General features: G+C 49.2%; 1 protein-coding gene across 1 annotated transcript in view; it reads left to right on the forward strand.

The window, feature by feature from the left end:
• Window positions 1–6397: 6397 nt before the first annotated feature.
• The window catches only part of LOC119100107 (activating signal cointegrator 1-like), a 14055-nt gene continuing 4709 nt past the window's right edge, over window positions 6398–15743 (forward strand). Inside the window, exon 1 of the mRNA XM_037223220.1 lies at window positions 6398–6420. Coding sequence (XP_037079115.1) covers window positions 6398–6420 — 23 coding nt within the window. The remainder of the gene's footprint in view (window positions 6421–15743) is intronic.

The following is a 15743-nucleotide window of genomic DNA, read 5'->3' on the forward strand; positions in this document are numbered from 1 at the left end:
CAGGCCCAAGATTCATCGCTTTTTGTCTCCGCTAGAAACCACAGGGTACGCTTCTTTTAACCGCGTTATCAAGTCATAGAGTAAATCAAACACGTCGAGAGCACAAAATGGCTATAGCATCCAAAGCACTCTTGAGTATGATTTATGATCATCACAGCATTCATCACAACCTCACGTTCCCAGCCGGGTGTCAGCTGTCACTCACACCTAACCATTGCCTCTCCCAGCCGGGTGCCAGCTGTCACTCACACCTAACCATTGCCTCCAGTGTCAGAATGCTTCGTTCACAGACCGGTTGTCAAGCTCTGCATTCCAGTGCCTGATCAGCACTGGTCGTCCTTCCAATGCAGCTTGCCCATCGCGATGTGTTTTCTTCTTCTTCTCTTCCGCACGCCAGTACGTGCCTGTATTCCTTCTAAGGGCCAACAAATGATCGCTTCCCTCCAGAACAAACAGAAAATCAACGTCAATCATATGTACATTTTATAAATGACAGCATGACCGGGTGCGTAAGCTGGTGCCAACTACATTGATGTGCCAACTTCCTGACCGAGTGCCAACATATCTAATTATATAGCCAAGCTGTGCGAACTAGTCCTCCCCCTCAGACACAGAGAATAGCAGTGGCGTCACGCGCGGCCCTGAGTCACCCGCTAGGCTCACAAGCGTGCTTACAGTCATCCAATGCTCCCGGTTTTACGCAGTATCTCATTTTGCATATCATGAGCATCTATTGCTGGTTGCTTGCTATTGTTTCCACATTAATCAGATGAGAAGTCCAGGCCACCGTGAAATCCCAGATAATAAACTTTGCTTGTAAAAAGTAAAATGCCACGTTGCTCCGTTGCAAAACATATGTCCTCGCACGGGATGCTCTAAAAAGCCTTTACCAGCGGTCTGGTGGGTAACATTTATGTTAATCGATTTTATGTGATGCTCATCAACAGACATTTAGCGACTAAGGAAACCACGTCATCCATCTTCGTAGTGGTACGCTTCTCCACCCTTCCCGCTGGTCTCCTCAGCGTGCTTTCTCACGTGCTTTCGGAAGACCATTTCCCAAGGTATGCAGTGGTCCATCCGGGGTGAAGCAGCTCAGTTTAACTAGGTGCCGTTTTGTACGGGTACAGACAGCGTCCGTTCCATCTCGCTCGCTTCTTGGATTGTTTTTTGTCCTCAATGCTATTGCGGCCAAAGAGATTTCCAGACTTCCTTTCTTGTTTGTCCGTCCATGTAAACATGCAAGCAATTTCCAGTGTTTTAAAGCGTTTTGCTTCCCACTATAAAGTTGTAAAGGGACACTCCTACGGACCTTGACACGGACCCGACTCCGACCTCCGCTGCGGATTTACCGCGACGGCAGACTATCGAGTCGGTACTGCCCTCAGCACGCCTGCTCACGCAAACAGGCAATTTTCTCATGAACGAGAGCACCTTGGGAACTGGCGTTGCCACTTCTGATACCGCCACCGACCCCTGCTTGTATCTGGCCCCCTTGCTGGTTCTGTTCGGCGGTCGTTGAACTCTCCTACTTTCTCTTCCACATTTTCCGGCAATGCCTGTGAGTCCACTCTTAATCCTCTCGTTTCATGGTCTGTAATACAGCTGCAGCACGAGTGCCCTTAGGAAGATTGACAGTGTTTTCAACGTCCAAGCAAGTGCAGACTATTAGAACTACATGTTAGTTCGGGGTCGTAACACCCGCTAATGGATCCCTTGTCGTCAAAACTCAAAACCACACACAAACTGAACACTTTTTTAAACTATCCCATTCTGTGGAAAAGCTGTGAACATCGTGACTGTAAGCCAACCAAGCGCACGACTTTTGCACCGAAAATAAAACTGATGGCTGGGGAGGACATTCGCCCAGGACTGAGACCCGAGGGAGGAGAGACTGAGTCTCTAGGTGCACGCCGTCGGCAGACGCTTCAAGGATAGAGATGAGGATCTTCGCGGACATAAAGCGATTGGACATTTGTCTGCTCGTCGTTACTTTTAACCCAGCAAAACTTCCAGAGCACTTGATCATTCTCCGAACGAAGTGAGTATCCACCGAGAGCTGGTAGAAACTGGTAAAAATAACGGATGCTATTTGACACATGACTGAAGACGAAAGCTGGCGACGATCCTAGGCTTCCAGCAGCATCTGGTTCAGGGACGAAGTACCCTACCACCTTGATTTTGCAAAAACATCCCAAAAATGCCGGATTCGAGCCTTAGAGCTGCCAGACACCGTGATGGAGAGTCCGTGGCACAGCCGGAAATGACAGCGTGGTGCACCATGAGCTCCCGCGGCCACACTGCGGGCCATTGCTCTTCCAGTGTGCGGCCGGGTCTGCAGCCACGGCCAGTAGTGAGCGATACGTCGCCATAATGGAACGCATCTAGGTGCAACACAAATTTGATGGCAAAAGGGAGAATATATGGTTCAAGCGTGATGTGATGACTTCCCACGCGTCAGAGGTGATCGCGACTTGGCTCGGTGATGACCGCGCAGAAGGCGTCATCGGCTAAAATACAGACAATCGGTGTCCGACCAACTCTACCGGATCTGCCTTGTCTCGCCTTTAGTTTTGTGTTACAAATTACATTTCTGAAACTAGAAGTCCCCAGGTAGAGCCCTCCAAGTCTCGGTAACATGCGCAGCACAATGGGCCAGGTAGCGTACAAGATTACACTTGACATGTGCGCCAGGGTTGTCGGTGCTGGCGCAAGGCGCGAAAGTCTCTACCGCCTCCAGAAAAGGGTCTCCTGGAACACGCGCTGAGAAGAGTTTCCGAGGTGATGACCATGCGTGAACGACGCACGACACAAATCATCATTGTTTGGTGCTCGCTGTTTCCAAAGCAGGCTTCAGGTGCACCGTCGGGAGGCGACTCGCGCTGTGACCTCAGCAGCCTTCCATACAGAGCCCGGACCACGCGTTCCAGGGTGGTCGCTGCCCCCTCCCCCCCCCCCCCCTACCGACTCACGCACACGCTGGTCGGTTCATGTGTCAGAGTACGGCCGGCGGCCGGCCTGTAGCTGCTATTAACGGAGAGCAGTGAGGAACAGATGTCGCTGCGTCTCGGTCTTCCTCTGTCCCAGCCCACCACGATGTGCTTTTTAAACAGCCCCTCGCCATCCATCGCGATGCAGCTCCTGAAGCGGCGTGAACGACGAGCGCTCCATTTAAAAGATCTTCAGCATTTTATCGTCTTTGTCAAACACATAAATCGCACGATTTGGTGGCGGGGGGAGGCGTGCACCGCTTTAGCAGCAAATGTCGACGACGCCGGGCACCCCAAGTGAACCCGGCTAGAGGGTGGCCTGTCCTCAAGCCAGGCGTCCCAGGTGGCGACACCGGCGCCGTGCCCAGCACAGCTAAAAACGACATCCAAGGCAATCCATGCCTTAGTACGAGCTACCCACCCCTCCTCACCCCTTTCTCAAGGGCATTGCGTGCAGACTCTCGGCCGACATTCCAAACACAGCGTGACGTCACAGAAAACAACGGGTGAGCGCAGAGGTGCCTGCAGCAGTTTACCCGAACTCGGTATTCCCCACATCAAACATTGCATTTCCCTTTGCGGAGGCTGCTTGATTACACAGCTGAGAGTAGCGAATAAATGCATACACGGCGATGCCTGCATTGTCGCGGACATTCGCTACAGCGAATAGTGTAACCACGACGCTGGCCGAGCTCAAATAATCTGCGTGGAAGACCTGCCGTGGAGCGTGAGCAACGAGCCATGTATAAACTAGCGCATGTCAATGGCTCCTCGGGTGGCTTCGTCGGCTGGTCACCAGCTGTTCTGATGTATCACGCCCTTGCACAGAGACAACTGTAGACCGCCACCGCCATATCCCACGCCTGCTTGCAGAGTTCGATCGGCGCTCATCTATGAGTCGCGTGACACGGGCGTGGAGCGGTGTGTCCACAGATGTGGAATGGTCGCCGAGCTGAGCCGTGGAGTGGCTGTGCCCACGGATGTGGAATGGTCGCCGAGCTGAGCTGTGGAGCGGTGTGCCCACAGACGTGAAATGGTCGCCGAGGTGAGCCGTGGAGCGGTGTGTCCACGGATGTGGAATGGTCGCCGAGCTGAGCCGTGGAGTGGTGTGTCCACGGATGTGGAATGGTCGCCGAGCTGAGCTGTGGAGTGGTGGGCCCACGGATGTGGAATGGTCACTGAGCTGAGCCGTGGAATGGTGTGTCCACGGATGTGGAATGGTCGCCGAGCTGAGCCGTGGAGTGGTGTGTCCACGGATGTGGAATGGTCGCCGAGCTGAGCTGTGGAGTGGTGGGCCCACCGATGTGGAATGGTCACTGAGCTGAGCCGTGGAGTGGTGTGTCCACGGATGTGGAATGGTCGCCGAGCTGAGCCGTGGAGCGGTGGGCCCACGGATATGGAATGGCCGCCGAGGTGAGCCGTGGAGCGGTGTGCCCACAGACGCGGAATGGTCGCCGAGCTAAGCCGGTTTCAGGGTCTGGATGGCTGAAACCGATGCTGCCCGAATGGTGACCAAGGCCTGCTCTGACTCATGGTCCCTATTTTTAGGGTATGTTGTATTTGTGTGTTGCATGCTTTTCGATGTCAACAACATGGAATAAACCAAAACCTGCTTTCGGCGTTGCCGAAAATCATGATTGACTGATGGGTTCAGCATCAGGAAGACCACGACATCGGGGCCATGCGCGGAGTGATGGTAGTTGCGCCACGCCATGATGCCAATAGTGAAGGTGGCATCGCACCATCTACGCCGCACAAGCACTTCTTCGTCGCACCAGCAGAGAAAGACGACAGTAGCGAGCATAGAAGTCTCAGTGAGTAGTTTGGGCAGGCTCGCCCTATCGTTCCATAATAACGATGGTCATTTTATTACTTTGCGTAATAGGTAAGAAGTCCAGCACCAGTGGCAGGAGTGCGTGCCCAGGCAATCACTGGCAACGAATATAGACTGTTTTCGTTGTCTTGCTACGAAGGTATCCAGCTTGGCATTCTTGCATGATCTATCTAAAGTGTCTGAAAAACTGGTTGAAATGTCAGAGAAAGCTAAAATGAATATAATTTCCTTTAATTCAAAGGTCTTATAAGGTTTTCAAGTTTCTCTCACTCAACCTATGAAGAAAAAAAAGCACGAAGGACCACTTACTTGGAACAGTTAGACCATAGGAGGAAACCAGGATCCAGGGCTTTCTTTGTCGAGTAAGTCACTGAGAACCAGTATTAGGTTTTTGTGTCATCATAAGAATCGGAGGTATCCAGGATCCAGGGTTTTAATTTGTCAAAAGAACCGGCTGGAGACAGCATCAAGGGTTTTGGTTTCTCGAAAGAACCAGCCGGGGCTAGGATCTAGGTTTTCTTTCTTTCAAAAGAATCAGTGGCAACCAGGATCAATGGGTTTGTTTTATCAAACGAACCTGTGAAAACCAGGGACCTAAACTGATATTCAGGCTCACGTCTGAACGTGACATATTACTGCGTATATCTTGTGGGTGCTGTATGTCATCGAGATTAATTATTTACTGTTTCGCTACAAGTCCTGTATTCATCACAGTGACGTGTATTTTACCTGTCCGTTGCAAAATATATGTACCTAGGCCTTGACATGGGTCTTTTAGGACTGTCGAATCTCAACTCGCCGGAGGATTCCAACGAGTCACAAGCGGTTTTGTGACTGACTGACGGCGCGGTATGCGCCAGCTCCGACCAGCGAACGATGATTTTGTAGTTCTGGGCGACTGTACTGTAGTTCTCGTTTCCAGTCGAATGGTGACAGCTGCTCTGCGCTATCGCGCGACACCGTCTCGTGCAGTCAGGCGGCACGCATCATGTCAGCTTGCACTACTCCCATCGGACCCCTGCCGTCTATGTCTGAAGGTGTCCAAATATGGGTGACGCCACACAACCGCAGGGTGAAGCAAACATTTCGATATAAAGGGCGCGTTCGCAAGAGGGTCAATTATTCAAGGAATAGTTGTCTCTCGGATAATCACCCATGGAGATTCCACATTTCGTTCGACATGTCCGGAAATTATCTCCCAAATACGTCTCTCCTCATGCTTCTTGTTTTAGATCATGCTCTGAAAATTTATGTGATTCTTCTTCGATTCCCAACAATTTTCTGGGATAGTTCTCCGTCCTGGCAGTATTGAACGCCAATCCGAATTTTTTCAACATTCCAAATAATTTACCGAGATTATCTCCCAGCCGAACGCGCCCAAATTAAGCACTTCTATTAGCGTGCCGAGGGGTAATCGGGGCTATTGCATGTTTTATGTCACCCGCGTATCGGATCAACGAATATGAGGTCACTTCCTGCTGCGTTCAGGCGCGTGTGCACCATGCTGCCAAATGGCGTTAGTCTCGACAGTAAAACGCCATCTAGCCGCGTATTGTGCACTTGTATCGAAAAGATGGCGCGGCGCATCGCCAGTCGGTATCCGGTAGGTGGATTCTCACATTTAGGAAAGCGCAGTTCCTTCTAGCGGATCGTCAGCCCTGAACAACCGTTGCAATACTTGCCACCAATGGATCCCCTACATTGTTAAATGTTCAACTAGCGTTGAACGATACGTGGGCTGAGCGCAATGTCCAGGAATGAAAAAACTGTCTTGTCACTGGCAAAATTGAGAAAAGCTTAAACCGTCACCTGCAGCCAAATCTCTCAGAACGGGCCGCAGTAAACTTCAAGTGCGGCAAATCACACGAGCAAAGATAAATGAAGTGCAGGAGCCAGTTTTATAAGGAAAAATACGCTCAAGGGACGCGCGTCAAATTGGAACCAGAATCAAAATGCTGGTCCAAATTGGAATTAAGACCTGCAGTATGGCATATTTGCCAGGATCAGGATGTTAAGATCTATATTCGAGCCAATTTCCAGGCACATTAAAATAGTCTGCGCAAAGATGAAACTGAATCTGGTTCTAATTTGACGCGCGTCGTCAACGTATGGATGTTTTCAGATTTTCCTTCGAATTTTATGGAGCTCAGAGCGAAAAATTCTCCTTCACGAATATCCGCCGTCGTCAGGAACGATTTTCCTCCATCGATTTTTATGAACAAAGCGTCCAGCGAGAAGCGCAATGGTAAATGCGCAGTTAGTGTAGAAAATGAACCTATGACAAAATGCACCTCATCGTTACGTTGTTTTGAAACAAGACCGACCTACTTTTATCAGAATGCACCCAATTAGATTGCAATGGCTCAGAAGCATTGTGTTAGGGTGCACGCATCTTCATTCCTTAACTTGTACCTTTTTGTTCCTACCTCGTCAATGGCAAAGCCAACATCAGGCTACAACGGGCTATTTATAAGGACCTGCGGCGCTCATCATGCTTCGAGATGCTTAAGAAGTGCTGCGGTTCTATCCCATGCGTGTAAGACGCAGAAGCATAGACGTTAAGGAAATTGGCTGGAAATACTATCCAGGATTCAGCAGCATGCTATCGTTTACAGGCGAGCCTCGATTTATAAATATCCGCGCTATCGCTGGATGTATCACAGCTTAACCCCATGCCAACATCTTGCTGCTTGTAGCTCACTAAAGCACGGGGGGTGTCTAGCAGTGTCACGGGGAGTAGCAGTGTCTAGATGATAGATGGAGAGGGGACAGTTGATGTCAAAAGTTGGTCTTATTTGTGCGGCAGTTCTCCCTGCCCCCCCCCCCCCCCGGCCCAGTTCCTCGCCCATGCTTGAGTGGTTACCTGCGATATGAAATAATAAATGAGTACCTGAAGGATTTGTGTTATTTCTAGTGACAAGGGAAAGGGAAACAACACGATGCTTCACCGGATAGGTGTCTAAACAGGTCCCTTGAACTTAGGCAACTTAGATGACATTCACTATTTGCATCCTTGGTTGTGACTGCCATGACATATTTGTGGACCTTATGTGCTTAGCCCTCTTTCTGTGAATCTAGTAGTCTTTTTAGTGCTAGACCCCCCTTTCCCCTCCATCCAGCCCAACCACCTCCACCTCTGCACTTCTTGGCAGCAACAATGGTTTCATCGGCTTCAATGACAAACAACTGTTGTTCCCTCCCTCCCGTAACCCCCTGGCGCACCAGATAGCCTCTCTCACCCATCAGACTTTGCCCTCAGATTTGTCCCTGCCCTGAAGTGCCTTGTCCAAATGTGTGTAACTACTGTTCACATTATGGCATAAAGTAGCCGCATGCCAGGCGAATATGGGGGGGGGGGGAGGGCAAAGGCTACCCCAGATCAAAGCAACTAGATCAATGCCCACCTCCACTTTGTCAAATTGTATGCATGCAGTGACACTTGATACATTGAGAACATGCAAACGCTGTGGTTGTTCCTCAGTCGTTAGATTGATAGCCTATCTTGCTGTTGACAGTGTTAAGGGTATTGTTACAACGTACATTTCAAGAGGGCAGTCCCCCTCTCCCCTCAGAAATGTAGTGGTTACTTACATGACAATTTACTAGAAGCTTGGCGTTTTACTGAGCTCCACCCCTTCCTTCTTACGAAACCCGGCTGTGCCCATGTTTTCCATCACTTTTGAGTTATGTTCACTGTGGACCTCTCGGCGGTATTGTGGGTCACGGATTTCTTGATGCTGCCCATGGGACTAGAACACCAGGATGCTGGTTTTTCATAGCATTTATGAGACCTTCATTATATGTTTCACAGGTGAGTTTCAGAGGTATTTTATTCCATCAGATGAAAGTCCTAATCAGTTAGTTGTTCAACCAACACATATTCGGCACGCAAACTGGACATGTAGGAAAAGCGTGACGGCCTGTAGATATTCTGGCGGGTGTGTACGTAACTCTGATGATTATGTGAGTGAAATCAATGCATTTCATGATTAATGTTCTGTTTCTGGTTGCAGATGAATGACAGCAAGTGCTGTCTGGTTTCGAAGTCCCGGCGTCGCACAGCCCGCATCAAGTCCATCACCTGGCAGCAACGACAAGATCATGCAAACCGCTTTAGACTGCAAATGTTGTTGGCATTGCGAGGAGCGAAATACTGTGGTTTCTCTGTTTGCAATGCAGTCGGAGCAGATCTCAGGGCTACCAGTTTGTGCGGTTACCGTGTCATTAGGGAATTACGCATTACGCATTGGTAGTGGGTAGCTAGTAGTCCGCCCACATGATCATCCCAGCATCCATTGTCCTCCCAGACACCTGTCAAATGCGCCCTGGCTGTCTAACGGCTCGCCGCCGGCGCTGACCAGAGCACATTTTAGGTGTCCATACGCCAAGACGAAAAACTTGTATTTCTCTTCACCCACGCCAAGTATTGCTGTCGTTGACGCCCTCGGCACGTGCCGTTCTTGAAATAGCAGCTGTCGGTAGCGTCAGTTTTGGCGGCACGACTCCAGTCCGGGTTATGCGATTGGCAACGGACAAATGCTGGTTAAGATTTCGGCTGCAAAGGATGGAAGCGAGCAAAAGGTATTATACCTTTGTCAGGTTTGAATGGCTCATAAAAAATTCGAAAATTTTGGCCACAGTAGTCCTTAGAACATGCTAATGGATGCATACGTAGACCGATACGAGGGGCTCGAATTGCTTCGAGTGAAGACATGCGTAGCTGCACCTGGTTACGGATCTGGAAAGAAGCCCACCAGCCAGCCTAGACCCCATATCCCACTAGCCCTACTTACCTAGATTCTACGACCTGCTTTCGATTTCTCTACCACCAAGGTAACTGGCCCTGGGGAAGGATGGGGAGATACTCAGGTATGTGCCTTGGTAGGTAGGCGCCGTGAAGGCATGCACCAAAACGTGGAATATTTATACGTGGGGTTGCAAGTAGTGTCATGAAACCAGGAGATGAATCGGGCAGGGTGGGGGAAGGGGTGCGTATGCAATGACAGTTCAGTCAATAGTAGTTCGTGGGTAGATACCTTACCGCATGCTACCACAATTCAAACACCACTCCCCTTCATTTTGTGCGCAGCATTGCGCTAACGTGATAATAACTGGGAAATTCTGTCAAACTACACATTTCCTTGTTTCCGTTGAGTTACTTGGGATATCTTTGTGGTTAAATACCCACTTAGAACCAGCGAACTAAAGGGGGACATGACCATCCCCGGCCTCCCCTAGACGGAGAGGCGTCATACAAGTGCGTCATAAACATCATAATTATTTTCGTTTCAGAAGTTTCATTTGCACTTAAACATAATTTGTTGGCCACGCCAAAAGTCCCGTTGGTAAAGAGGTAGGTTTTAGTGCATGCGTGGTCGGCGTAGCGGGCTTGAGGCCAGTGAGACGTCGGTTAAATTCAAATATAAAACTTCCCATGTGCGGAGAAAGGCGAGGACGTAACTGGTCAGCGGCCGTATCACTACCATAATGACACGTATCAAACCCATGCACTATCTCACGACATACTGTGGAAATGCCAGTGTTGGAGAAAGAGCTCTTGCGTGACTTAATCCATCCATGAAGAATAACTCGCTACTGATTTGCTATCAGTTGTAAACGGGGGCGAAGTTTCAAAAAAATGAGTTTGGGGTGAGGGCTGAAGAGTGAAAAAAATGTCAACCTTCCCCCAAAACTGGTCTCTCCCCAGATTTGGCCCACTTTCTTCCCAAAGTTCAGGAATGCTGGAGCCCAGGTTGTTGGGGCTTAAGCCCCCCCCCCCCCCTCAGCTGAATAGGAAACTGCACCCTTGAATTTCCATTATTTTTGATGTTACAAACTGCGTTACTTAAGTTGAGAATTGCTGAGTTGCTTCATATCGAAGCTATGGCCGATGTCTATATCTGCTGTGTCCGATATGAAATTCCATAACTTTTTTCATTGCCCAAAGGTGAGATTTCTGGCATTTGCAAAACGCTTCTGGGAAAACTTTACTCCCAAATCCAGGGCTACCAACCAGAGATCCAACACTGGACAGCCTGTTTCATGGCCTGGGTTACATGGATGGCGGGTCATTGTCCACGTGACGAACCCTGCTTTGCGAGATTGGTTCCTCATTTAGTATTTCGAGCGCTGCGACTATTTCGTTACGCAACGGCCTTGTTGAGTGTTTACGAACAATGTTGACTTCAGCGCTGTACATAAACCAAAAACCGCAATTTTTCAAGTAGCATTTGGGCGGCGTACATATAACCATCCATAGCATTTGTCCGCTACCCTGGCATAGGGATATTCACGTGCAGCACGTGTTCCAGCTGCGGCCTGGGACCTAATTGCCACCTATCACGAACTCGTAAAAAGGAACAACGCGTGAAACACGTGTTGCATCAACCCGCATTGTGCCATTATAATGTCCTGCATCTAAGCAGGGCGTGCGGCGCGAGTACCTTATTGCAGCAGAGGCGAGCCGCTCACTGGAGCGATGCTGTTTCGATCAATGGTGCTCTCGAATGTCCGGCACAGGAGCGGCTAGATGTCCGGCACAGGGGGGGGGGGGGGGGAGAGCTGCGTGTCCGACACAGGAACAGCCGACGGGCACAGGAAAGGCCACCAGTCCGGCACTGGACCGGTCTTGTGCCGGCACATCAGAGGCCGCATGTCCGGCACAGGAGCAGCCGTTCGGGACTAAGGCGGCCGTGTTTCCCGCACAGGAGCGATGGCGTGTCCGGCAAAGGGAGGCCGCACGTCCAGCATTGGAGTGGGTGCGTGTCCGACACCGGAGCGGGCGCACGTTCGGCCTGGAGAGCGCTGACTCCGGGCTGCGAGCGCTTGACCCTCGCCTTGATTCGTCGTTGTCGCATGTCGCGGATTGATGGGGAGGGGGTCGATACCACCCCTGGCGTTAATTAAGAAAGACAGGGCCTCACGAAAAGAACGGTGGGTGGACATCCACAGCATCTCACGATTGGCATTAAGTTGCACGTTACTAGGCCAATAACTGACCCTATTAGGTTACGTTTAAAGCCATCTTTTAGAACTTAACATGCATTAATGTTCGAGGCAATGCCCCGTATGGATTTTAAACAGGCGTGTTTCTACACCTATTTATGATAAAGGGATCAGTTAAGGTAACGGTGCCGGCACGTCGCTTGCGGTCCGTGGAATCATGGGTTGCCGCCCGACACCCGTGCCAGCCGTGGATCGCCACACAGCGCCCCTAAAAGACAGTGGCTTCTTAGGAACCACAACTGCTAATAGGCACGATTTTTATGTCAGGACAAGTCCAATAAATGCTCCAAAGGATACAGAAAGTTTGGGCGCGGTTGCACGGAGTACAGGAAATGTATTCTCCGACATTGCCACTGTATTGCATACATAGCTAAATACAGGAAATAGAAAATGTTTGGGTTTTTAAGGAAATCTTGTCAATCTGCTGACATCAATATTCTATGGATTTCATTCTAGATTCCGTTGATAGAGATTAAATCTTTTGGAGCCTTTTGTGGTTTCTTCAAAGAATTAGGCGTTTTATCGAAAATACAGAACGCGGTGCCAGGAGTGAAGGCTTCGGTATATTTGTGCAATGAGCTGGCGAAGGGATTCGTTACGAGAAATATTCCACCATTGAAAAATTGAAGCAAGCATCTGAGATGATGAAACAAGCTCATTCATAACCAATGGCATGCTAAATAAGTGGAAAAACTACTCTCGACAGCACAATTTTCTGTTTAGTAAATATGCTCCTCAATGCGTCATGGTTTGATTACATCATTTTACCTTGTACAGCATTGAATGAGAGCTAATTGAGGGCCATTATATCTGGAAGTTGTGCTCACGAGCTGCAGATATGAACGCCTCGAAAATTAAGTTTTTCTGCCTTGATCACCACGTGGTTTATGGAATGCCAGGATTTCAATGCCGTTATCATGACGTCATAAATGCCGAGATGACTTTGAAACACTCCCCAAAATAATATCCCCACTTTTGCGCGCGTGCAGCAAACAAACTAAAGAGCCTTAGGTCTTGAGAAGGTCAGGGCTATGAACAGCACCAAAAGGTCTTTTAAGACGGCTAGCTCAGTTCAAAACCCCAGATAAATGTGAAACACTTCTGTTAATGTGGTAGGCACAAAATTTATGTTGCCCCTGATGTTGGCGCCGCTTGAAAATGAAGATGTCGGGACCTCTCATGACACTCTTGAGTTTGATGATTTTTGAAAATAAGGGTTATGGTGCCCCAAATCAAACGCATTCGTTAACTTTTGCCGAATGGACCAATCCCGGATTTCACTAATGAAAGAGATACGAACCGCAGGCGTAAGAACGTTTCAAAAAGTGTGGGGGGGGGGGAAGCTCAAGGAGTACTTCAGTAATTTATTTTCTGGAAAGCAAGCCCGATGACTGGGGGGAGGGGGGGGGGTAGGGATGGAGGTTGTTATCGCTCTTTATTCAAATGGCATGGCTGCTATGTTAGATATACATCTAGAGCTGTTTCTCACTGTTGCGCAATCTTGCCTATTCGACTTGTCTGTGTCATTTGGCAAATGAGGACATCCAGCTTCACAAGATTATTCGTAATTTCAACATTTCAACGTTGTCTTTCCTGGGGAGGCGAAATTCCACGAGTGGGTAGGCATTTTGGGTCACTGAGGAGGCATCTGCCTCCACAGGATAGATGCCAAAATACGGCCTGGACATTGGTTGGTGAGAATTTTGAAAGTAAATCGATGGCTCGTGGTGCGACAGATTTTGCATGCGCCTCCATATCGCTGCCTGCTTTTCAAAAGATGAGACTTGTCGCAGCATTTTAGGCGGAAAGAAATTTGGAAGCTTGAAACTACCAAAACAATGTGGCGAAAGCCATAAAACGTGAGGTTCTCCTTTCAAAACCAAGCCACAGAATGAAGGCTCTTCTGCCATGTATTCCTTATCTGGGTGCTGCTCCCGTCTGCCGTCGGCGGCCATTGCCCTGGCACGGCCGTCTCCCGCATGACTGGTTGCGAACGAATCGTACGGCCGCTTTGCTGCATATTTATGGGTCAGCATTATTACTAGTCGGTGTGTAAAACATATGTTTGACACCTGCAACGTTATGTTTTCCCTATTTATTTCCCTTACACCACACCACCCGAGAAAAAGGCCTCCGGGAGTCTGCCTGCCTTAGGCATGAATTGGCCCAACGGATATCCAATTGCCCATCATTCAATGTAGGCGACTTAATCTGTTTTTGACCGCAGGCAGGGGCATGGCCTGAGTCTTGCCAAGGGGGGGGGGGACACAGAGTTTACAAAAGCCCCTCTTATGGTAACTTCCTTCCCCTCCTAAAATTACCCGGATATAGCCTACTTGGTAACAAGGGACACGCCTTTCTTCGTGTTATCGTTACTTGTGCCTTGTAACCAGAAAAGAAACCAGAAGCTACCGTGAGATCAATTCTGTTTGTATTTGAAGTCAATATACTGCAGAAATCAGGCGTTGAAGGACCGCACGGATGAAATCACCGGCGTTCTTAACTTTCAATGGTTTAGTGGATCATTTCGAAACCGATAGATATCAGAAGCTAAGAAAAGCACGGCGCCCGCCATCTGCCCTTCTGCCCTATGTGTGTCAGAATTTTCCATCTGGGTTCTACAGACATTAAGGACATCGCGAAGGCAGATTGTAGATCAATATGTCTGATCTAACTTGGAAGATGAGGATTTAATTGTAGATCTGGTGGCCAGCAATGTGTATTAACATGGCCGAGCCTTGCTTGTCTGAAAATGTTCAACATTCAGTCGGAATCGATTAAGGATGCAATTTATGTAACGTGTTTTTTTAACATGCGCGCTCGCAAATCGTAGTAGCAAAAACCTCGACGTCGGGCATTGCAGTCTTCATAGTCGTCCAATGGCTTACTTTGACCCGTGACCCACCAGAGGACGACAATGATGATGCTTCGGAAATAATTGCCGTTACACACTTGCACCGATTGGCGATGCAAGATGTGTGACGTAGCACTCGTAAATCTTAGTCACAAAAACCTGAACGCCGAAGGTTGCGGACGCCGTTGGCCTCGCGGCGTCGGCCCAGCAGCTAATATTAAACCGTGGCCCACGTGTAGCGAAAGTGATGATGCCTATAAAAGAAATACCCTTGAACGCTTTAGGACATCAAATCTTAGACAGTTCGGGCGCATATATCACGCATGATAAGGATGGATTGGCCCTTCAAACGTCGAAGTGGTGCTGGAATCTGGTGGTGGAACTGCAAGAGAAAAGGTAGATTTTTTCGCGCTTCTGTATCCACCGATTTGTCCAAAAGACAGAAAGCACGGCGCCCGCCATCTGGTGGCACGTGTGGTGGCCAACGCCGTTCGGCTTTACGGAAGCTGACTCAGGCCGTCGTTGTCCTTGTTCTCGAGGTTGCGGGCGGGCATGCTCAAACCTTTTGATTTAATTTGTTTCATTAATCCATTCTGATAAAATTAACGTTCTCAGGGAAACACAGGATCGCGTTATTCGTTTTTCTTTTTTGATTCATTTCGGCCCACCATATTTAACAATACTGAGACCCCTACTCTACCCAACATTAATGAGACCCCTTATTTCCTTCCGGGCAATGGTTCCCTTGAAGAGAACACCAGCGGCACATTACCGTTTCCGGTCAAGGGCTGAATGGCCATTCCGTCCCATCGCGACGTGTCCCCTGGCTGTTTTTCTGGCGACACGCAGCGAACCTCTTGGTCGATCTGGACGCCATTAGAGAGATATATTGTAACACATTGTTCCCCTCCCTGACACGGGAGGCCTTCTGACGCGCGCAGTTGGCCCCGGATCAGCACAGGAACTCTCATTGACACAGTAACGTTCCTGATCGCCGCAGGTGGTCCAATAATGTTCACATGTACTCCAGTTCCATGTTTTTCTATGTTCTTCACAGATA

This window comes from Pollicipes pollicipes, unplaced genomic scaffold (genome assembly GCF_011947565.3).
Source record: "Pollicipes pollicipes isolate AB1234 unplaced genomic scaffold, Ppol_2.1 Scaffold_4881;HRSCAF=5763_pilon_pilon_pilon, whole genome shotgun sequence".
Taxonomy (NCBI): domain Eukaryota; kingdom Metazoa; phylum Arthropoda; class Thecostraca; order Pollicipedomorpha; family Pollicipedidae; genus Pollicipes; species Pollicipes pollicipes.